Source organism: Haliotis cracherodii, unplaced genomic scaffold (genome assembly GCF_022045235.1).
Source record: "Haliotis cracherodii isolate W230 unplaced genomic scaffold, xgHalCrac1.p SCAF_24, whole genome shotgun sequence".
Classification (NCBI taxonomy): domain Eukaryota; kingdom Metazoa; phylum Mollusca; class Gastropoda; order Lepetellida; family Haliotidae; genus Haliotis; species Haliotis cracherodii.
In genome coordinates, this window is record NW_027266280.1 from 5,314,724 (window position 1) to 5,340,627 (window position 25,904).

At 40.2% G+C, this 25,904-nt stretch overlaps 1 protein-coding gene across 1 annotated transcript; it reads right to left on the minus strand.

Annotated features, from left to right (window-relative positions):
- Positions 1-1,844: 1,844 nt before the first annotated feature.
- Positions 1,845-22,466, minus strand: LOC139472292 (uncharacterized). Its single transcript, XM_071254729.1, has 10 exons — positions 22,334-22,466; positions 13,888-18,912; positions 13,049-13,069; positions 10,787-10,828; positions 9,904-9,942; positions 9,010-9,033; positions 6,782-6,823; positions 6,610-6,639; positions 3,089-3,106; positions 1,845-1,948 (listed from the first exon to the last, which is right to left on the minus strand). The coding sequence occupies exons 1-10, from the start codon at positions 22,464-22,466 to the stop codon at positions 1,845-1,847; spliced, it is 5,478 nt and encodes a 1,825-aa protein (XP_071110830.1).
- Between the last annotated feature and the right edge of the window lie 3,438 nt (positions 22,467-25,904).

Genomic DNA, 25,904 nt, shown 5'->3' on the forward strand with positions numbered 1-25,904 from the left:
TTACTTATAAGCAGCAAATTCTGCACTTGTACACAACTTAGGTCATTAAAAATTAACATACTGTTTTATTCGTTTCAACAAAATCAGTAATGGTTCTCTCGTGTTACTGCATTTTTTGGTTCATCGATCACTTGATTGTCTGGTTTGTGTTGCGTCAGGCAATAAATACTTACTTTTTTATGCAGATTGTATGAATGGCGGGTACTAGTGGTAGGGCAGGACATGCTTACCCTTTATGCCAAGTGGAATCTGTCTCGGCAGAAGATCTAGGATGGTTAATCTCTTGCATTGACAATTTATATTGTATAATGCATGGTTTGGGGGCATTTGTGAGGGTGGGCTGCTGAGGGAGTTTTGGGTTGGATGGGTGGGTCTTTTTGTGTGAGTGATTTTGCCGTTTATAGATATTATCCACCACCATAACCACCAGGGACCCCACGAATCATCTCTACACAATGCACTCATATGGGAAATCAAACGCCCAACACTCGGACTCCCCTCTGAGAGAAAGTAACGTTAAATGGTTGGAACTACACACTTTAGTTTCAATCAGTTAAAAACATTATAGTTATACCAGAACTTTCCAAAGAGTTTCACACAAATACAACATAAGTTTGAAAATACAAATGACACAGAGTAATTTATTCCACAGAACTTGTACATGGACACAATAAGTTTAAGAAACAGATAATCGCAGCTTCTTGAAATGGAGAACGACACAAAGGTACGAGGACAGCGATGGAAGCCACGTGGACGTCAACTGTCTGGACACACCTGAAACAAGATATACTTTCATACAGAGATACAAGTCATAATTGTTTCACGCTTAACCTTATACCTACTGGAAAAAGCAGTCTTATTAAGTGTAGCTTCTGAGTGAGTGAGTGAGTGAGTGAGTGAGTATGGTTTTACACCGCTTTTAGCAATATTCCAGCAATATCACGGCGGGGACACAAGAAATGGGCTTCACACATTGTACCCATGTCGGGAATCGAACCCGGGTCTTCGGCGTGACGAGCGAACGCTTAAACCACTAGGCTACCCGACCGCCCCTCTAGGCTTCTGAGACAACACGTAAGCGCAGTAAAACTGTTTGACAGGCATATATACATAAAATGGTAAATATATTGTATTGTAAACATAATGCTTGCATATCGACTGATAAAATTATTAATTAGCATACTAGTGATATAAATGCTTCCAACATGTTATTTTTTTATTTATTGAAACAATTAAGTTTCCCATGCAGGAAGACCCATCTGAAAAGTTTCTGTCTGTTTCTATCGAGACGATTTCGATAATTACGATATATTCATTAAAACCACATTTTTGGAGATCAGAATAGAAACTTAAGTTTTCATTCCTTCCGCAATTGGGTACTGAACTAAGGGACTATGGTCATGATAGAAGCACATTTCCCACATATTTGGTTCCTGAAGATTAATTGAACTTTTGAAATAAAACCACTTAATGCGAGGTACATATCTGTGTGCCTAGACGTTGCATTGGCATCCATCTCGAATATGTATGAACAAATGCAATCTCTTTTCGTAATAACTTATTATGACCTATTTCAGTTTATCAGCCTTTTTTTGAGTGTGTAGTGTTATGTGTTGTATATTTATCTTAAAATTGCAATAAATCAAAGACAGGTCTTCAAGCAAAATTTGATCTCCGATTAAGCTGAAATGCCCGAAGGAAAAATCCATTGTTTACCGTGACGTGATTATAACCCCATGACAAGTGGTTGATGATTGTCCAAAAATACCTGACATTAAGCAACAAACAATTTCTTTGTGAAAGCGATTCACTCAATCATACATTCAAGATACTCACGAAAGTATTCAAAACATTGTCGTTGAAATCTTGATAGACTGTAAAGGCGGAGCTCCAATACCGGGGTTTGATATACCGCTAGAAGCCATCATGTCAGTCTCAAATGGAGAGGCTGCCGGAAAAAGTGACAGATTGATTGCAAGAAGAATGATTGACAATGATGACACAGAGAGGATTGTGACTGGTGACTACTTGGTTGTGTGATTGTACAAACACAGTCGCATCCGAGAACTGATATATATTATACTTTCAACACAATAATTGACGATAAAATGTGACATACAAAACTGGAGACATGGCAAGAATTAAAAATTATTGAGCGTTATATCCCTTTGACTTGTAACAACAGTTTTGGGTTTAAAGTAAAACTTATATGATACATGACGATAAATGCTTTGTTTTCAGATGAAAGTAGTTCAGTGTACATAATTTGGAGATATTAGTATATATTTGTAAACTTGTATTGAACCGATAAAAATATATTGCAATATACAATCATATAATATATTTTGATAAAATTTGTAAGTAATGACTCTAACCGAATGATATGCGTTGCAGCCATCTATTTGAATGACAACGTTCATGCCCTTTTCCAAATCTCCCAGTATATAACGAGGGAGTACTTGAATTGGTTTTAATATCAAGCACATAATATTATTAGCGCAGCCTTTATTTACTCGCAATGGCAGAATAGCATGGCTGTACACCTGTAAATACGTTAAGCATCCTCGCTTCTTTGTTAGTATGTATCCCTAACCCCAACATGTCCTACATAGGTCATTGTATTCATTTTGATAAATGTATAAGATACTTCAGACATATGTTATAAGATATCCCTAGGTAATAAATTTCGGCACTTAAATACAAGTGTGGCACTGTGTAAACACAATCAAATGTTGTTCGTTTTAAAAGGAACACAGGATACCACTTTTATATAAGTGAAATTTGACGGAAATATATATTGAGCGGTACTTTTCTGTTCCAGGTGCATAATAATTTATCCAAGCTAAACAGTACGCATGAATATGGAAGGGGTAGATCATAGGCTGCCGAGAGGCTCTATTCCAACTAAAACAATATCAATAGCAAAATGTGATAATGTATAGTGCCTTTGTTATTGTTTGCAGATCATCGTCTATATAACATATTATTACAAAATTCAAAGTTATTACTGAAAACAAATTGGATCACATGAACATTTCCCATCACCATAATGTTCAACAGGTACTGTAGATTTTAACATAATGCTTACATGAGACGCGTGGCTGTCCTGAAAAGAAAGTCAGTAACATTTATTAAGACAACTGCCCCTCCAATTCAGAATTACATGTAGAAACAACTAGGGTGTATAATGTTTCTTACAACAGTTATAATGTTCCACTGTCGTCTGAGATAACCTATCGTACCCCATGTTAGTAGTTTACTCAGCATTTATTAAAGAAAACGCTTGGGACGTTAAACTGTCGTGATGATTCATATGTATGATGTTTTTACTTGAAGAAGTTTAAAGTAGAATGCAATGGACAGGTATGATATGAGATCCATAAAGTAATAATAATGTTTTCAGGAGGATATTTGTAATATTTTAAACTGAGTCCTTGACTGACGACATAAAGGTGCAAATACAGATAGTACATGTATGTGGTACTGGGGTCATTGTTGGCAACGGTTTCGTTCTTAGTTCTATTCCCTTTATTCGAATTTTTGACACATCTTGTGGACCTTAATGTAAATACTTTTCATTCATTCATTCATTCATTGAGAAAGGAGTGATATTTTACGTAACAAACAAAGAATGGATACCTTTATATTTATTTATTAAAACAAAATTAAAACAGATACACAACAATATCATCTGTTAGATGATCGTTTCATATAATATTGAATGTTCTAGAGCTAGAGAGATGTAAATGCAAATATTATTCCTAATCAAGTTGTAGGAAAGATTAGCAGCTAAGCTCATGGGTTGTATGCTTACTTACGTGTGGGGAGATTTCACTATCAAGGGTCTTGAGTATCGCAAAACAACTCTAGAGATCTAGCGCTCTTTTCCTTTACTTTAAACATCTACAATATTTGAACAATGACTTTAAAGTTAACGGTAGTGATACCGACTGAATATTATGTCTATCAGTTGAATTTGTTTGTTAGTTGGTTGTTAACGCCGCCCTCAGCAATATTCCAGCTGTATATGTGAATAATCGAGTCTGGACCAAACAATCCAGTAAATGACATCGTGAACATCGATCTACGCTATTGGGATACGATGACATGCATCAACGACTCCATTTCTATTTGACTACTGTGCTGATCGCCTACTGTAAAGCTGTTTCAGTGCACTTTGCCTACACTATGAAAATGCACCTCTTACATTAATTGCTGACTAGTCCAAAGTATTTGTATGTAAGTATTTCTAACACTCAAACATGTGAGTTATTTTGAAACATGTTATTGACTGAGCTAGATCAACTACCTAACACCCGAAGAAGAATATATAGATTATGAAAAATGTAAATGACATTGCATGGATAAGTTCATTACGGTACAGGGATGAAGATTTGGCTATTGTACGCACTGAACCATGAAGTTGTATTGATAACACTGTAGGTAAAGTACACTGTAGGCAACAGCAGAAGTTAACATAGCAATTCATCGGTTTAAAATCCTGTTGTGCATGAATATTGACATGTGCCCAAATATTGTATTGTAGACGCATTTATAAAATGTTCCTGCTGTGTGTAACAAGTTAAAAGCAGCAACACTAAAAGTCTTTACTAACATTCAACGAGTGCAAATTCACGTAAATAGTAGTTCGCACTCACAAATAAGAGGACACTCAAACAGTGAAACAACGCGGAATCACAGACCTACAGTCGGCCAGACAGTATCCCTGCTGTGCAATCTAACACGGTTCGGTTATCTTGATTTATAAGCTGAGTCTGTATCTGTCCGTGCCCTTTTGGAGAAGGGGGCGCATTATGTTTGCCAAAAACGTCATGTTAACTTACGACCCTATACCGAAGATTGGAAAAATAACAAAATCGAGTCTGCTTGCATGCAGTGTTCGTTACAACTTCAAACGAGGGGCAAGGTCACCGCCAGAATAGGAAAAGACAACCGTCTACGCACAGCTTTTTACGCTAAATATCAATACGGAATGTTATCTTTTACATCGGGGATGTTTTGGGGTACACAATCAGATGTCAGGCACACTTCCAAAGAGTTTTCGCATGATTTGTGTTGAGAATGTCCAGTCCGGGTGATCTGATCCTGCAGTCGTGTTCGTTCATTCATCAACGAACTTTCGGAAACAGTGACACGAAGAGGACACTGATAGCACAAGAGGACCTTCCAACGTCGGTCAAGAAATCGGCCCAAATATTTTAAACGAACTTAATTTCGCCACGTTAATCTATTTACATTAACGCAAACTGAAGATCGCGAAAGTGGTGTATGCGTCACGCTCATATGGAACTGATATGTCTGTAGCCATGCATAGCAAATGGATATAGTGCGGTTACATAATGTCTGTGGTAGATCGTACAACTTAGAGTGAAATGACATTTCATGTGGGAGGTCAAGGTTATCCAATCATACCTAGGTCAAGATTGTCCGACACACGTTTAACGTACGGATTTAGTATCTTCACCACGTGGGCAACAAAGAATATTTACCATCCAAATACCAACCTGATAACCTCTTTTTCACAAAATGTCATTCTTAAGTTCTATCATCGAAAAGAAATCTCCTGTACGCATTAATATTGTACGTCACAAGTTCCGTGATTAGTCAGTCGCAAGGTGACAACAGGTAATGTAGTTCCCAACTGAATTTGTTTTCTAGACAGTGGCTATACAACCACATTGGCATAAAATATACTCTGTAAAAGTGATTTTTAAAGGACAAAAAGCGATCAGTAACCGTCCTTCGCGTCTATCTATATGTCCATCGGCTAGAGTGATTTCCTTCTATTAAAGGGAAGGTGCTTCAGTCTATGAATCGTCACATGTTGTGTTGCGTCTGTCTGGTCAATTTACAATATCATGAGGTTTCGGAATGCATTTATCACTGCGACTTGAAACAAAATAACATTGCAGTCAAATCCGCAACGCCCCAACTTAAAAGCTGATTTTCGGCATCTCAGACTATTATTTTGATATTGATGACAATTATCTTAGTAATATGTCTAGATCCCCATGGTCAAATCTGAATCGATCGGCAATAAAAAATGACAGCGCTATGTTTGTTCGTAAACACAGTAATTAGGACCTATCTTACTTTTTATATTTTCCGTAATTATCTGTTGGCTTTATCCTGCCGAGAAATTTAACATTTGTATGACAATAGAATATATCACCAAAAGGTTTATAAGGCGACTTATTTTTACGATAGTTTACCATTAGGTTTAATTTCCTACATAATTACATGTATGTTGACTCTGTATTAATTACGCAGCGACATTATGGTATATATAAGAGACTTAATACGTCTTAATGCTTACATTTTGCATACTTTGTATTTACGCATTTTGCTCTCATTATAAGGACACATTGACAACACATATTTTATGTTGATAACTGATTAAACATTATCGTTGGTAATAAAAATATCATGTCCCATTTCATGTCACGTTTATGTCCCTCTTTTTTCGCTTATCTCTGGACAGATATAACGTATTCCATTCGGGACATCAACTTGATATGACATTAGAACTTCGATTAATATGCTCCACATAATGGTTAACAAAGATGACACAATGCAACATTCACTCACCTGCCGGGAAGGATGGATTTGCATTCAAAGCTGCAACAAAGTAATTTAAAAAATTGATAATGCATTGTTGACAAAAGTAACACATGGTTACAATGTTATCGAAAAAATACACTTATGTTTTATTGTTTTTAATAATCATGTCAGTTTCCAAATCAATATGAAACATACATACTCATGCCTGTATTCATTCGTAAGCCGCCATCTTGGACCGGCGCTGTCAACGAAGATAGATTGTACATTAATTAGATGGGTGTGTACTGCAATGGAACCTCGTATAAATGCTGTTATCATCCAAAACTGGCCCCCACCGGAGATATCGCTTGTATTAGATCAAGCGGTATCTACACTTTATAGCTAAAACGGATAGAATTATCATAAAAACGCCCGCATGTTATCAAAAATGAGCGGGCCACTGTAACTTGAAAATGCCCTCATATAACTTGACGACGGGCCATTATCACGCCCGTTGTTAGGTGACGTTATAGGATAGGGATAGGTGACGTAACGTTCAATAGTGACGTCATATAGTGATGGTTTGTTCTATGACGTTTCCATATTTGTGAAAGTGGGTCAGTGACATTCGTGTTGATTGCAGTAAATGTTTCAAAATCGACATTGTTGTTTCTTTTTATTTGATAACAAATTCCATCCATTTTAGCTATAATAACGGTAACGCTATTTTTCAGGGCATTATCATTTGCAGAGGCCCTCGTTCTTTTCAACTGCCCTCCTTCGTCGGGCAGTTAATGGAAGACCTCGGGCTTCTGCAAATGATAATGCCCTGAAAAATAGCGTTACCCTTATAGTAGATATCGCGGCAATGAAATGACATCACAATGCCTTGCACACCAATGGTTACAATGACGTCACAATCAAATGACATCACTAATGGCTCTGCTACTGAAGCTGTTAGCAGTACTTTTTACCCTGAAGACACTGCTAATTACTGTCTACAAATTGAAAAAGTTGGAAGAATGATGTTGGATGATAAATAAAATCTCACCCTTGTGTCTTTTCATATCAAATATATCAGCACTCGTTCATAAAAGTGGCAAAAATCCTCGGCAAGCCTCGGAATTGTTCCACTTTTATCAACTCGTGTTGATATATTTAATATCAAAAGACACTCGGGTGAGATTCTCTATTTATCACTATAATGTAACAGTCCTCATGATGTATAAAAGTAGGTCAACTAGTCTCAGAATCCTCCTTTTACCCGCTCACGATCAATCACTTATTGCTGACCTTCAATCTGATTAAAATCAGATCTAAGTTCTCGCTGCCACAAAACAAAGATCTGAGGACATCCCATTACGGGTCACGTCAGAACGACCTTTTGCGAACATTGACCACTGAAAGGACTAACAAGATGTCGACATCGGCTAATTAGAAAGCAACTTTCTCGAGCTTTACGACACTCGTTTCAACCTGGCGACTTCCATTTCAGACTACGCTTGAAAAGTATGTTGACATATTCGTTTAAAAATTTGAAAACTGAATAAACGAACATTCCGGAATGTTTAATATATGGTTGAGATTGTACGGCAGTGCTTCCCAAGCCTCCTCCGTTCAAACGTTTATCCCACGGAAGTGTGAGATAGACGATAATTTTGACGGAATCAGTCGAACAGGCCGTAACTGTCGTTCGGAATACCCCGTGTTAACGTTTTCGAGGTTGCATGACCAGAAAACCCATTCCGACTATCACTTTCATGGTCTGATAAGCGACGCTTTGATTGGTCGAATGAAAGGTCGTTCTGACGTGACCTGTAATGGGATGTCCTCAGATCTTTGTTAAGCGATAGCGAGATCTAAGATCTTATTTTAATGAGATTGTGCTGACCTTGTAAAACGACTTTCTTACTGCGTCAAACAACGATAGACTATCCGATTAAAAAGATTCCACAGTAGGTCCTGCTGGCGCTGAATATATTCATATGCTACAAATAGTTTAATTTACAATGTTTACAATAGCTGACGTTGTGATGACTTAGTCGACATGTACTGTTGTGTCGAACTTCGACACAAATCGATTCAGGCGAATATATGTTCGTTCCCAGACATGTCAAACAATGTTTGTGAAATGTATTTCTTATATTCTCATTTATCTGGCCAAACGGATTCCCTGTGGCGTAAAAGAAAACATTTTGGTGCAAAAGTATGAATGGATCCCTGAATGAATCAGTGAAGACATAGGTGTTCACGAAAAGGGTAAGCATGTCCTGCTCTACCGGTAGCACCCGCCACTCACACAATTTGCATAGGAAAGTAGGTGTTTGTTGCCTGACCCTATACAGTGGTACTCCTGCCATGCGACGGCAACATGTAAACAAACCAGACAATCAAGTGATGGACCAGTCACAGATTGTCTTGAGACATATTGAATACTGCCGTACTTACCTGACGAAAAGGACGCCAGTCTACCTGTAATAGATAGATGAACACTAAACACACAAGTCATAACATGAAAGCACGATCCAAATACTTAAACTAAAGATTTGTTTGATTGTTTGTTTAACGCCGCATTCAGCAATATTCAAGCTATATGACGGTGTTCTGTATGTAATCGAGTCTGGACCAGACAATCCAGTGATTTACATCATGAGCATCGATCCTATGACATGTATCAACCAAGTCAGCGAGTCTGACCACCCGAACCCGTATACCGCCTCTTACGACAAGCATAGTCGCCTTTTACGGAAAGTATGGTTTGCTGAAGATCTATTCTCTTCCCGGGTCTTCGGCGTGACAACGAAGCACTTTAACCACGAGGCGACCCCACTGCTCGTGGCCAGGAGGAATAAATTGGGGGACTGATAAATAATTTAGCACTAAACTGGCATGTCAGTTGTGGGAGGATACCCCAAAGTGGTCATGTCTTTGATACCGACAGACCAATAATTCGATGCGAATCAAGCATCCAGATTCGAACCTACTACTAGCGGACCCTGGCATCTGAATGACACATTTCTGCCCCTTTATTTGAAGACTGATTGCACTTTCTGTTCAGATTTAACGCAGTACAGTACGCGTGTAGATATGTTAGTGTTTGTTTATCGCCGCGCTCAGCAATATCCCAGCTGATAATAATATATTTTTAAACAATCAAATTTCGAAAATCCAATGTTTGACATCGTGAGCACCGATCTACGCAACGTAGATACTATTACCAGCATCAACCAAGCAGCGAGCTTGACCTCTTACGACAAGCAAGGGTTGCTGAAGACCAATTCTAACCCGGATTTTCACGGGATTGATTGCAAATAATACAACAAACTGATACTTAATGCATACCGAATGCGTCATTCAGCATATTAGCTTCTTGTTGTGGACCTGAAATGGAGTACAAAATGTTAAAGTTTTCAAACAGAATGTTAATCATGTGGTGTAATTAGTGTAATCCAAATAGTGTTTAAAATATACTACTAAAACTGCAAACATGATTATTGACATTTTTTCAAAACGGTTTCAGAATGGTTTCCGGAACGGAAGTCTGAGTTTACATCGTGTGTTATTGGGTGGTTGAAAGTATTGCTATTCCCGTTCTGAACATGTCGTAACTTCTATTCTTTAACATAGCGTTTCACTAAACGTACAGCTATGCCAATCTATCCTCTAACATTAATCTACAGTACGATTATTGAAACATCAACATTGTCATGGAATTCGAATCCACATCCGAGCAGCTATTGGATACAACGCAGGAAGTGCCAAAGCCAAGACCGCTAAGTCACACCATCCTTTGAAACACGAGACTTCATTGAAGTGTTTGTCCCAGTACATGAGGCTTGGCTTATCTTGCGATGATGACTAGAGTCGGGCTCTTACTATTGTGAAGCAGGAACGATATAGGCAACCAAAATTTAGTAGGTTATTCATCTTTCGTAATTCTGTATGCGTAATATTTCGGTTCATTGCGAATTGAGTAATCACGAAATATTGCGTTTTTCGTCATCCGTTTTTCACAATCCTGAACGATGAACTATTTTGTTATTCGTTTCACGAATATCACTCCTCAATGGCACATGCCATCGTTATTCGTCCCCCAAAATATTCTATCATCATAGTTGCTGCTGTGTGATTAATTAATATATCTAAGCTAATAAACTCGGAAAACGACGAATGACTAACTTCTGGCTGCCAGCAAAGTATATCACAATCATCAAAGTGCACTTACCAAAGTTAGTGCCAAATGATAAAGTAGCGTCTAAGGGTGTAGCTGAAAAGCGAAGTATGACAGAAGCAATGAGGTTTGTCAGAAGCAATGAACGTTATCTGAAATCTAATGGCAAGCATGAATGATCGTGTGTGAACTGTTATATCAAGCGTTTGCGGTGAAAGCCTTTGACGAATCAAGGATTATTATCACCTCTTATGAATGCAAACCCATATGTCACATGAACAGATCTTCCCAATGGTATTGCCAGCAGTACAATATGATCTGATGTTTGCTTTATCAGTGCAATTATATTTCCTCTCTTCATATTTCTCAAAGCATAAAGCTCGTCTAGTAAAGTTATTTCCCTTCACCGTTGTAACTAATAAAGCCCATGATGGTAGTGATGCCGATAACGTGACCTCATCGTATTGCTAAAAGCAAAGAGGCAACGTTACTTGATGTTCACTCTCAAAAATACGCATTGGCTCACTTTTAAAAATGTTAGTGTTTTCAATTAAATAGGCATATTTCATTTAATTTGACACACGGGTGATAGTCACATGTTCTGTAGGCATAATGGCAATACTGATTGTCCTTCACAAGACGCGTATTTCCACGAGGGGACCATGCTATCCCTGCTCTATACCTCCATGACTGAATAAGTCTACGGATTCTGTCGTGTGGAATTCTTTTCCATTATTCCTACAACGTATTGCCAAGTTGTGCAAATGTCAGCTTTGAGTACACGTCCATCGAGTTCATCCCACAGATGCTCTACCAGGTTCAGATCTGGAAGGCCATGGCAAGACATTGACGTTTGAATTATGAAGAAAGTCATCAGTGACACGAGCTGTGGTGTGGTGTAGTGTTGTCATGTTTAAACAACTACCTCTGTCGGTTGATAATTGGAAGAAGGTGACTTTGACGAATTTGGTCGATGGACCGATTTGCTGTCAGATTTCCCTGAAACACCATCTCGATAGAGCTCCGTGCTGCACCACACCATCACACTTCCGCCACCGAATCTGTCGACCTGCCGAACGCAGTTCGATGGAAACGTTCATCCTTCTATCTCATCAAGTTTTCCATCTCGGCGTTAGGGAAGACATCATGATTCATCACTGAACCAGACTCCCTGCCAGTTTCCTGTGTTGTTCCACTGAATACGCTATCGTCGATGCAATCATCACACTACAGGGACAAATACGGGTCATCTGGGTCCGATGCCCACCTCTTGTAGACGTTTCCTGATTGTTTGGTCCGATACCCTCCTCAAACCAGGCACATGTGCTGTAGTCTCGGTGGCAGTAGCATGTCGATGACGCAGGTGAAAGACCCGAATGTAGCGATCTTGGGCAGGTGTTGTGACTCTTGGTCTACCACTTCTCGGACGATCTCGGGTTGAATAGAGGCTGGTATACCGACCCCATATGTGCTCTTGTGTGGGTTGAAATGACGTGCACTGCAGACTGGGACTCTCCAGCTTCAAGACGTCCTGTGGCGATGTTGCTATTGGCAGCAATCAGCCTCGGCATTTTCTCACGTCCAATTAGTCGACAGACGTAAGACAAAATATCAACTTACGTTTGACCTCCAATAGTCATTGTCACTTGCACGTACGTTCTGCTTTTAATGTCCTTACCATGACATTTCCGTGAAGTCTTATAAAAATTGCTGCATATAGCTAAAAAGAATAAAACTGTTTTGTGTGTCCACTACACCATTTAACGAACATGTGACTAACATCGTTCAGTCCAAAATATTGCATTTGTATTGAAGGTGCCATGAATAAATAAAATCAACAATTCTCATTATCTTCAATACGTTTTCTACTTTGAAGAGTGTAATCTAGGACGCGAGGTATTTGTATTGCTGTCAACAGACAAGCCTTTGAAATGGTCATTACATGTAATAAATAGAGGATATATGACGTACTTTATCGAGACATAAAGCTTCAGTTGCGAGAACAAAGGACCTATTGTTCCCCCAAGTTGTGTCATGCCGATAGATTACTGTCATGTCTCCTGTATCTGTCTACTTAAGTTACGGATAACATTTCAGCACATATCGGGAACACTTTAACCTATCATTCAAGGAACCATCAACTCACGACCCAAGTATTTGTGCTACTCGTGATGAACTGTAGCTTGAGCATCATTATATTTACTAATTTTATTGATGAGTACAGTATCAAGATATGTACTACATTGACCCAAATGACGAACACTCATTAGATTCGAGCCTTTCGCTGTGCTCTAAATAACCATAGCATCTGCTTACCAATATCCGGTAGACCCGTGCCTGTAAAATAACAAATTTGATTTATTTAATTTAACCTTTAAATTACATATTGCAAACTGAAATGCATTATACCATATTTACAAGAGATACGCAATATTGAATTACTTACATTTGATATCAATTACCATAAACGTGTCATAAGTATTTGCTACGGATAGTTATAATGACACATAAAGACATCAAGGCATCGTACAAACTCAGTGAGAGATCATGGCATTGAGTCAAACATAGCAGCAAACTACATTCCACCTCTTTTCTGATATACTGGAGTGCCAAAATTCTTTTTTATTAAACATATTGTTCTAATAACATTATTGTTATAAAAAGATCATATGATTTTTGTTGTCACTTTTGTTGTCAACAAATAATATTTCTTGCTTACTTATCACTTGACGTTAAGGATCACCCGATTGTATCATATTACTAAAGTGCATCTGTCTTTGCATGACAAATTAAGTATTGTAATAGAGTTGAGTGGTCCTTAGCTTCTTTGGGGTAATATATGTACGTTTTTTCGCGTAATAGCCAAAATAGTGGTGAAAATTATAAAAATTATATGAATAGATTACTGAAAATCAGTGATGGCACCATGTGTCCACGAAAATGGTAAACATCTACTGCTCTAGCTGCGCCACCCACACAGTTTGAATAAAAAATATGTTTGTGTGTTGCCTAACGCCGTACAGCAGTACTCCTGTCATCTAATTTGGATGTGACATACGAATGCCCTCGGACTTTAAGCGGACGCTATACTGCGTCGAATATATATGTAACGCAGCGAATATACTTATTGTTCAAAGACGTTGTCGAAACCTCACCTTGGCCGTTCTGCGTACTATATGCAGCCTCATTGAAAGCTGAGTGTCCATATTCATTTTGCAGACTAGGTATTTGATGCTCTGAGAGGGGAAGAGACATTCTGGAAGGTCCTTGTTGTGTCGAAGCGCTAGTCATCTCTTGTGTGTTCATTCCACCAAATCCGTTTATATTCTGACTGTTCATCCCCCCTGTGACACCTGGAGCGTTAAACAATTGGGTATTTTGTATAGAGTTAGATGTCATACCCTGGTTGTTTAATGCTTGAATGTCGTTTGAATTTGCCAACGAGTGATCTTGGAAAGAGTTAGTGCCTTGTTGCATTGGTGAGCTGAACACTTGGTGATGCTGAGCAGCGTTGGATCCACTCATACCCTTATCGTTGAACATTTGATGACCTTCAATGTTGTTTACCGCAGCCATAGCCTGGTTTCTGTTATGATAAAGGCTCCCATCTACCGATATTGGTGAAGCCAAAACTTGCTGATCTAGCGGAACAGTTGACCCTGTAATGCCCTGGGCGTTTAGCATTTGTAGATCCTGAGCAATACTGGACCCGCCCATGACCTGGTTGTTGAGCATTTGTGGATTTTGGATATTGCCTGATATGGTTATTCCCTGATTGGAACCTTGGAAACTGTCTGCACCCTGCGGCAAGTGCAGATCTTGTACTCTACTGGAACTGCTCATTCCTTGGCTGTTGTACATTTGTTTGTCTTGAAGTCTGTTCACAGCAGCTTGGTTGGTAATTTGAAATGTGTTCGCGCCTTGTTGCATAGGTGAGCCTAACATCTGCTGGTCTAGCGCAACACTGGATCCTGTGGCAGCCTGGTTGTTGAGCATTTGTAGATCTTGAGCAGTATTAGACACGCCCATACCCTGGTTGCTGAGCATTTGTAGATCGTTTACAGTATTAGACAGGTCAATGGCCTGGTTGTTAAGCATTTGAAGATCTTGAGCTGTATTTGACACGCCCATACCCTGGTTGTTCAGCATTTGTAGATCCTGAGCAGTATTAGACACGCCCATACCCTGGTTGTTGAGCATTTGTTGATCTTGAGCAGTACTAGACACGCCCATACCCCGGTTGTTGAACATTTGTAGATCTTGAGCAGTATTAGACACGCCCATACCCTGGTTGTTGAGCATTTGTAGATCGTTAACAGAATTAGACAGGTCAATGGCCTGGTTGTTAAGCATTTGAAAATCTTGAGCTGTATTTGACACGCCCATACCTTGGTTGTTGAGCATTTGTAGATCTTGAGCAGTACTAGACACGCCCATACCCTGGTTGTTCAGCATTCGTAGATCTTGAGCTGTATTAGACACGCCCATACCTTGGTTGTTGAGCATTTGTAGATCTTGAGCAGTACTAGACACGCCCATACCTTGGTTGTTGAGCATTTGTAGATCTTGAGCTGTATTTGGCACGCCCATACCCTGGTTGTTGAGCATTTGTAGATCTTGAGCAGTACTAGACACGCCCATCTCTTGGTTGTTGAGCATTTGTAGATCTTGAGCAGTACTAGACACGCCCATACCCTGGTTGTTGAGCATCTGTAGATCATGAGCAGTATTAGACACGCCCATTCCCTGGTTGTTGAGCATTTGTAGATCTTGAGCAGAATTAGACACGCCCATACCCTGGTTGTTGAGCATTTGTAGATCTTGAGCAGTATTAGACACGCCCATACCCTCGTTGTTCAGCATTTGTAGATCTTGAGCAGTATATGGCACGCCCATACCCTGATTGTTGGGCATTTGTTGCATAGGTGAGCCTAACATCTGCTGCTCTAGCGCAGCATTGGATCCTGTGACAGCCTGGTTGTTAAGCATTTGTAGATCTTGAGCAGTATTAGACACGCCCATACCCTCGTTGTTGAGCATTTGTAGCTCTTGAGCAGTATATGACACGCCCATACCCTGATTGTTGGGCATTTGTTGCATAGGTGAGCCTAACATCTGCTGCTCTAGCGCAACATTGGATCCTGTGACAGCCTGGTTGTTGAGCATTTGCAGATCCTGAGCAGTATTAGAAACGCCCATACCCTGATTGTTGTACATTTGTAGCTCTTGAGCAGTATTTGACACGCCCATACCCCTGTTGTTCAGCATTTGTAGATCTTGAGCTGTATTTGACACGCCCATACCCTGGTTGTTGAGCATTTGTAGATCTTGAGCAGGATTAGATACGCCCATACCTTGGTTGTTGAGCATTTGTAGATCTTGAGCAGTATTTGACACGCCCATACCCTGATTGTTGAACATTTGTAGATCTTGAGCAGTACTAGACACGCCCATATCCTGGTTGTTGAGCATTTGTAGATCTTGAGCAGGATTAGACACGCCCATACCCTGGTTGTTGAGCATTTGTAGATCTTGACCAGTATATGACCCGCCCATACCCTGATTGTTGAGCATTTGTAGATCTTGAGCAGTACTAGACACGCCCATACCCTGGTTGTTGAGCATTTGAAGATCTTGAGCAGCACTAGCCACGCCCATACCCTGGTTGTTGAGCATTTGTAGATCCTGAGCAGTATTAGACACGCCCATACCCTGGTTGTTGAGCATTTGTAGATCCTGAGCAGTATTGGATACACTCACACCCTGTGTATTCATCGCCTGGATACTGCTGGTAGCTGTCGGCATTGGTGCAACAATCCTTTGTGGAATTTGAACGTTGGGCATCTGTTGATCCTGGAATGAGCTGGGTGATGCTATATCTTGTGTGGTGTACATTTTGGGATCCTTAATGGTGATTGTCCCTGTCCTGTCAATTGTGTCGTACATTTGTGAGTTTTGATTAGATGTTGATCCGGTAAGTGATTGAATGTTTCCTTGGTTCAAGGGCCCTGTTTCGACGGGATACATTGGTGGGTCTTGGACATTATTGGTTCCAACCAGGTCCAAGTTATTTACCATTTGCTTGTTTTGGATAGATGTGGATGCAGACATACTCTGCGTGTTGCCTTGATTATTGGAACCGATTTGTTGAGGGTACATTTGTGGTTCTTGGATGCTATTTAATCCTGTGAGATCTAAGTTATTTGCCGTTTGGCTAGAAATGGGTCCGGAGAGAATCTCTGTGTTTCCTTGATTGGCTGGTCCCGTTTGGACAGAATACATTTGTGTGTCCCGTCCTACACTGCCTGATCCCATCAAACCCTGTCCCTGGAATACGTCTGGTCCTTGTGCTGATGATATATATTGATCCTGCATTGTCGCAGGCCCTTGCTGACCACGGATAGCGTCTTGCAGGATTGTGTTTATTTGCAATCCGCGTGACCCTGTACCTGTGCCAAGAGCGGCGTCTTGCATTCCAGCTACACCTGCTTCATTCACGACAGAACTACTGCCTGCGTTAATTCCTGTTGGACTGTTGATGGAATTTGGATATGACGCCGCTGAACTTCTTGGTGCATCAAACATTTCATTTAAAACACTGTTTATAAAGTTGTTCCCAATTGAGTCGATTCCATATGAAGGTGTAGAGTCTCCAGCCATAGATCCTGTCGTGGAGCCGTCATTAAAGAACTGAGGATTTGCAACTGTTATTCCACCCGTTCCTAGTTGTCCAACACCGACTGCTCCTCCAGTGGTTCCAGCATTGGGCAATCCCAATGTTATTCCACCTTCCCCCATGGTTCCTATTCCAACCGATGATGCCCCACTGCCGCTTATGGCGAGCCCAGTACCTGAACTAGCTTGTCCTGGTTGTCCCGCCTTTCCAAGATCATAGGCACCAGCACGAGTTTGTGTAAGATCACCAGCGCCACCTTGTGCTACTGCGGCAGCTACAATGTTTTCTATCCTTGTAGCTCCACCACCCCTTGCACCAGTCTGCCCTAGGCCTGCAGCGGCAACTGTGTCTGTAACGTACTGATCGATTCCCGCAGAACCAACTGCGTTTGCACCAAGCTGATCTATACCCGTAGAGCTACCTGTGTTCGCAGCATATTGATCGATGCCTGCAACGCCGCCAGCAGATCCTGAACCACCCAAATCAATGGTCAGTGTAGCTGGTCCGTGAGTTCCTCCGACTGTGGATCCACCAGTGGTAGTGTCGAGTGTACCCACGTTTCCGGTTCCAACCAGGTTATTTGGACTATGCATTCCTGCTGTTCCAACGCTAGGGTTTACATCAAAAGCTCTGCTATTTCCATTGTAGCCAAGATCCGCGCCCAATCCTGCTGAAGATCCCGCAGTTCCCAAGCCCATGGCTGGTTCAACTATTCCAACGTTATCTACAATAGTTGGCCAGTTTGTTTGTGCTGCCTTTCTTAGAGAATTAGAACCAATCGCGCTAGCTGCAGCAGGATAGACTCCAGCGACAGCTGGATCGGTTGCAGAGAATCCAGACAAAGGAATATATTGACTTCCGGGGGCGACTCCTGTAGGATAAGTGGTGCCCGCCCCAACTCCCGCAGGATAAGTGCCGGCCGCACGAACACCCGTTGCAACTCCCGTAGGATAAGTCCCGGCCGCACCAACTCCTGTTGCAACTCCCGTAGGATAAGTGCCGGCCGCACCAACTCCCGTAGCAACTCCCGTAGGATAAGTGCCAACCGCACCAACTCCCGTAGCAACTCCCGTAGGATAAGTGCCGGCCGCACCAAGTCCCGTAGCAACTCCTGTAGGATAAGTGCCGGCCGCACCAACTCCCGTAGCAACTCCTGTAGGATAAGTGCCGGCGGCACCAAGTCCCGTAGCAACTCCCGTAGGATAAGTTCCTGCCGCACCAACTATGGCAGGATTTTGCACGACAGCATCCAGTGGAGTAACTATGGCAGGCAGGGTTCCTCTTGGATAAGCTCCAGACACGAAGGCTCCTTTCGCGACAGTGCCAACGGGAAAAACGCCAGTGGGAACCACTCGAAGTGTGCCAGCTCCAATTCCTTGAAGCGTGCTTACCCCAGATGCGCTCACAACAGGTCGAGGTGGAGGTCTTGGCAAAAAAGCAATTCCTCCTCTTAGAGAAGGTCTAGGTCCGGACAATGGTGGTGGTGCTTGTGAACCGTAAGTGACTGGAAAATAGGAACCTTGCATTCAGCTCCATGGTAAAATATAATGTCATGCATTTTTCTACTATATTTACCATCCTCTATACAGAGGAGGCTTTGAAACAATAGGTTTTTCGCAATCAGCAACATCCTAGCTATATGACAGCGACCTGTAAATAATTGATATGATGCGAATCAATTCCGATCTTCGAAACAAGATAAGACCGTTGACAAGATCCCAGCCTCACCATCAAATCCATTCTGTAGGCCCTCATTCTGACAATCAACATAGGTTACTTTAGACCACACCGGACCCGGAATCCTCAAGGATTCCCAATCAATTCTTACGACAAGCAACGGCGTGCTAGGAATATATTCTACCCCTCTTCACATCGGGGAATAATATATATAATGTATTGATATCCAGGCCGTAATTTCACAATGGCCAGCGTTATCATGCTGATCCATATTTACTTACATGTGATGAGATAAAAAGACTTCCCCAAAGTACATTTCCTATGTTGTTCTCTACGTATTCGTATAGACATCACACCATTGTTTATAACAGGAGCAAGCGCCCTCCCCGTGCCAATAGTCGTGGCGAATACATCTGATATCAGTGTAACGAAACAATAAAATGAATACGGAAGAGAATATATGGATGTCGACTTCTTTATTATGAGGAACACAACGTTTCGGAGTATATGCTTACTCTTCCATCATTCACCTGATAAAGGAGTAAGCATATACTCCGAAACGTTATGTTCCTCATAATAAAGAAGTTGACATCCATATATTCTATTTCTTATGTGAATCACTTCTAAATGCCTTTCAAAAACCCAATAAAATGAATATTTACAAAATCACCTTCTTTCTTCACTTTCTATGTGTTTCATATAATCCTGGAATATTTCATGTCATTTTCTAGTTTTTTCGTCACAATAATGTTACAGCCCACAAATGTTATTACAACATATGGAATTACTACGCCGAAGTTTGATAACATAAACGTTACACGAAACAACATAACATATAATGACGTGGTGTCCAACAACATACACATTTGGGGATTCTTGATTAGACTTGGTCCCCAACAACCTATGGTGGTGTCCGCCTCCGTGGTCTAGTGTTAGAGAGTCCGCCCGGAGAGCGGAAGGTCCGGGCATGGTATCTCAGTGGGCTAGCACTATAAGTCCGCATCAGTCTGGACTAGTACAAGCACACACACACACACACACACACACACACACACACACACACACACGTATATAAGTGCAATAATCTTGGACGCGACGTTAAACCCCATTTAACCTCGCCTGGTGGTCGTAACAGGCGACGCAATTGATTGGATTGTTAGGCTCGGTGACGTGCTTGATTGTGCGTCATCGTACACCGACGGCGTAGGAATAGGTCTTAATATCAATCACTGGCTTGTCCGATCCAGACTCGATTATTTACAGGCCACAATCATCCAGCTTGAAGATTATTATCATACAAAAATTATGGTTATTCCAACCCTGACGTTCCTGCGGTAAACTATGTGCTATTCTTTTACGGCACAGATGGTTACTGACACACGAAAGAATGCTTGCCAAGATGACACGCAGGAAGTTCCTGCTTCTCCACCGACAATATGAGACACTGTTGCAGCCTGGGCCCGCTTGTACAGAACAATCTTAGTTACAATCGATCTTAGGCGGCTACAATCAACTTTACAATCACCATACAGTTGTCCTATTCCACTTGCACAAACCGATCTTAGCGCGATTGTATGACGGCTTGGAGTTAAGATCGCGATCTTAGCTAAGATTGAAATCTTCAACGGTGGAGGTACGAATATTTTAAACTCAACTCCTGTCTACAGTTGTCTGCAAACGCGCAAACGTTGCTACAACAAAGGATGTTATGACTACCATTTCAAAACACAGAAAGACGGGAACTTCCAAAAACGCATATAGACGGGAAATAAGAATAATAAATAATGTTTCGAGAAAGCAATTGTTTATATATATATATATATATATATATATATATATATATATATATATATATATATATATATATATATATATAAAAACAATTGATATATATATATATATATATATATATATATATATATATATATATATTCTCTTGGTATTAATTTTCTTTTTTGAAAAGTGTGTATTTTATTTTGGCTATTTATGGGATATTTTGCAAAAAATGCAAATGTTCGCATTATGTATATTTGCTTGTTTGATGAATACTTGTATTTTTTTCTTATAAATTCTGATATTTAACCGTTTGTCCCCTTCCCATTTGATTTTAGATTTAAACATGTATGATTTGCTCTTCAGCTTGTTTTTATTTGTAGATTGATTTAATGATAAACTAAAGACAAAATAACTGACACGAATCTGACCCAAAAGAGATACAGGGGGAGCTGAGCGATTCAACAACATGGATACACTGGGTAAGGTAGATTGTACTCTGCGGGCTTATACGAAGGGAAACCACTCCCATCTAGAGTATAAACTAAGATTATCTGCCCTTGTTAAAAAGGTCACGGACGTTACAAATCGCTTGCGGGCGACTTAGTGTTTATCCTTCCCTTGTTTAGCGAAAAGATATGTTGTTTCACATTTCTTTCAGTACTGAGTCGGATGGGAATATTCCTTTTAGCTATCGACTCGATAGTTACGTGTTTAACTATGGTCATTAACGATATTTCTCACGTTAAATCTCTGGTGCGTTCTTCATGTTGTTAAAGTGTCGATTCGAATTATAAAGTTTAATACAATAAAGAAGCAATGTTTGAACGTAAAGCAGATTATTTATGTGAAACACACCAAGCCTTGCACGCCATTTTGTCAAGTTTATTCAGGGACTACAACGATCTTAGCAACTTAAGATTGGTCTGGACCAATTGTAAGTTTCGATTGTAGCTTACAATCGCTTTGTGCAAATGGATAGCGATTGTAGCCGAGTCCTAAGATCGCGATCTTAAGGATTTACAATAATTGTAGCGCTAAGATTGCTTTGTGCAAGTGGACCCTGGTGTGCCCTGGATGACGTATCCTGGCATCTGCATCACTAGTTGCAGCCACTGTAGGTCATAAATGTGGCTCTTCATTGATGCAATAGTATCACATGGTACTTGCACATGTGTGTCAGTAGTAATCACTTGTTACACAGAAATAATATAGAAGTTGATAGCAGGACAGTAAATGTTGACAGATATTTGACACCTGAGTGGAATTGGAATGTCCTTTATCGATACCTGATCGTTTTCCTTAAGGAAGAACCATTGGAGCCACCTATTTTAGCAGTAACTAGTAATAAAGATGCCAGATGGTACCACCCCAAGGCCAGCGAGGCTGCAACTGTGTCAAACTGTTGGCACGGATGCAGCATCTGGGTAATATATCCGTGGGCACGAAATGACTCAAGGGGATGTGGAGGGCACCTGTTAGTGGACGAGTACCAATCTGTTGAAGTCGCTGGAACCCGGGTTGAAATTTCGGTCCATAATACATCGCCGTAGATGTCCACACAACCGAAAGGAAGACAAGCCACACACATGCTAAATGTCCTGCCATGACACCTGTATGACAAAACAAAGAAAAAGAAACATTATTGCAGCTGTATTGTCATATTGTTCTTGAAACAGATTCCACGCAATGGCGATTGTATAATTGCTCCTTGTTTGAGATGTTTAAATGCAATCTTCTTGTTTATTCAGTTTCCGTTCGATGTGGACTTTTCAAGAAACCACTGCGAATAACTATCGCATTGCAAATGTTGTACATTTATCATCCGCAATTTCGGAAACAACCATCAGTAAACATTCGTTAAACTTTGATGTATACACCCCTGACACTCAGTTTTATGATCCCTGTTACTCTGCTGGAACCAGAAATACTTCCTTCACTTTTTCCTATTGTACAACGGACCATCTCAAAACACATTAGATAGTCATCTTTGATGGCAACCCAACTTCACTTCTGTGGCCATGTAGAAGTAGACGCAAACATTTGAAAACAATATATTTTGGTAAATACATGTCAGCAGAAACATACTGAACAAAACAGTTAGGGATCATGAATAATTTGGGGGATTTTCTTTAAGTTTGGCTATGTCTCACTACAAAATTATTCCTAACTTGTGTTGTTCAGTAAAGGATTGTTTGTACGGATTACTTTCTTTATATAAGTTTCACATCCAACAACATTGAATTCCATGATAAAAGTATTTATTTTATCAACGACACAGACGATTGATGTCAAGATAAAACAAGTCATATAACGACTGTTAGTTGAGACGCATGTAATCGTAAATAAAAGACGTAATTAAAAAAATCGATGCACAGTAATAACAGTTATGCTTCATATTTATAACATTACACAGACATATGATCTACCTGAATGATCTTGACGACCTCTGAACGATAACTCCACTCACAGTCCTGGCCGTGGAAGCTAAACACACTGCATATGTTTCTTTCTTGGCAATTTGTTCAATTCGTCCATAACAAAAATGACTAGCCAACCAGGGTTCAGTATGCGCTTTTACAGAGAACGTCACAGTTTTACTGGTACGTGTGCGTGCTATTTCCTCGGGCAATACAGATCACCATAAAAAATATATAGCTTCGTGACCAAAGTCAATGAACGCATAACTGCGTTGTGTTTGTTGTATCATTGAACGGGTGCCCCTGGTGATCAATCAACAATATGATAATAATATTTTACAATATAAGCCCTAAAAGGACTGCCATCATGGCCAGTCACGTTTTTTTAATTCGCCTGTAATGCCTCACCGCAGATCATGGAATGACAGTTATGAGTTTATTTAATTAAAATCATTATGCTTTGATCAGATGAATGAAGACACAAGTAATATTTCAGGGATCTAATATACATGCATGGCCTTAGGCTTCGGACATGTAGCCTCCGGGAGGTGACAAATTGGCATGCTGATCATTGGCCTTTAACCTATTTTCAGTACACATAGGATGATCCATACAGATCAGAAAAAGTCAAATCGTGGAGTATTTATCCATGCACATCACGGAGAGGTCCAAATAGATGTGCAGAGTTACATTTGGTTTGCTGATTTATGTCCTTGTGTCAGTGAATGGTGCTCTGGTCGCACCTCTTTACTCCGTCACACAGGCACTCCTTCAACTGTGATCGGCTCCAAGAAGCTACACAACAAGGATCACTACAATGGTCTCGGTGTATAGCTAAAATAAAAGAGGCAAAACCATTTTCCGTAATTACAATAAAAGCGACAAAATCCTTTACCTATTCTTAAGAAATCGTTGCCAAAAGCAGAGTCAATTGTACGATTATGACCATATCATGAGCATGTGTTAATGAATTGTGGTAGCAACGCTGAACATGTTCTTTGTTTTCATTCGACATGTGCCATGTTGTGTTATATGGTATGCAACATGCACCATGTTGTCTTCTGTGACATCGCTGAACATGTTCTTTCTTGTGTTATATGGTATGCAACATGCACCATGTTGTCTTCTGTGACATCGCTGAACATGTTCTGTTTTGTGGTGATACACATGTTCTGCTTTGTATGTTTTTTGTTTTATTTGTGTGTGTTTCTTTGTTGTATTTGTTGTTTTTTTAATGCCGCTCTTAGCAAAATTCCAGCTATATGACGGCGGTGTGGAAATTACCCATTCGTGATCAGACAATCCAGTGACTGACGTCATGAGCACCGATCTACGAATTTGGGATACGACGACATGCATCAATCAAGTCAGTGAAACTGACCACCAGATCCGTTAGCTGCCTCTTACACCAATCATACGTTGCCTTAGACCAATTCTAAACCGGATCGTCACGGGGCCTACTTTGTGACGTACGGCAATCGCCATGACGTGAGACATTATTTATGATAAATCATATTACTGCAGGAACCAGAGTTCAGTCATATTGCATAGCTAAAAAATGACAAATTAACACATGCACTAATATTTTCAACTGATGGTAGGTGTGCCGAAAGTTTGCCCATCAATCACGTGTGGAGAGATGTATTAATGTCTGCGTCTCACATACCTCAATTGCCATGATAGAACAATCTGTGGACATTTCTCTTTCTATATGGCATACATTATTGATTGAGACGTCCAATTGTCCCTACATTGAATTTATTGATGTCCATTGATAATATTGCTCTGGTAACAAATATGTCAATGCATGGTTTTATGAGGCTGTGTCTCATAATGACATTTATAAGACAGCTCCGCTATAAATCGCAAAAAGCCATGAAGAACGAAGCGTGGTTTATTTCACGATGAAACATTCTTCTATCATGGCCTCATTTCTGGAGATTCGAATAGGCGCTCGCAGCTTGATCACGTCACACATTGGATGACGTTATATTTTTGAGTGTCTAGTGAGTTGCTCCACATATTTATAGCTGGTGCAAGCAGATAAACTCAGTGGCCGAAGATCGCATCCAAACGTGGGAGAGGTATGATATTGTATGTGTGTCGAGTGAACTGGTTCCAATTCAATCGCTACACCCAAGCGTGAACAGACCATGTATGACTTGACAAAAACGTGTTCTATAATAAACATCAATGTAAAAGCTTTGTTCAAACTTTTGAATTCGTAGTCCAGGTGCAATTTAGCAAGCATATTATTTTGTTCAATAGAGCAATTATCCCAAATATGAGCACAATTTTCAAAGTTGGAAGATTAAACTAATGAATCATTGGACCAACATTTTTTTATCAAATCTACGAGAGTGTGCCATAAACCATCTTCTTGTAAAGTCAATGTTTATGGGAAGAATTTTCAGATATATAGAAGTGCCTTTTAATTTCAACAATGATTCTCATTGGATTTACGTGAGAACTGAATAGTTTCAGCTTTTTTCGGATTAGATTTTACCCGCCATGAATCAGAAAATTAGAAATTCTTTTTACGTCAGTGTTGAGATAATCTGCTGGGTTTTTTTATTATTTGTAATAAAAGTGAAGTATCGTCTGCGAAAAGACGGATTTTACTTTT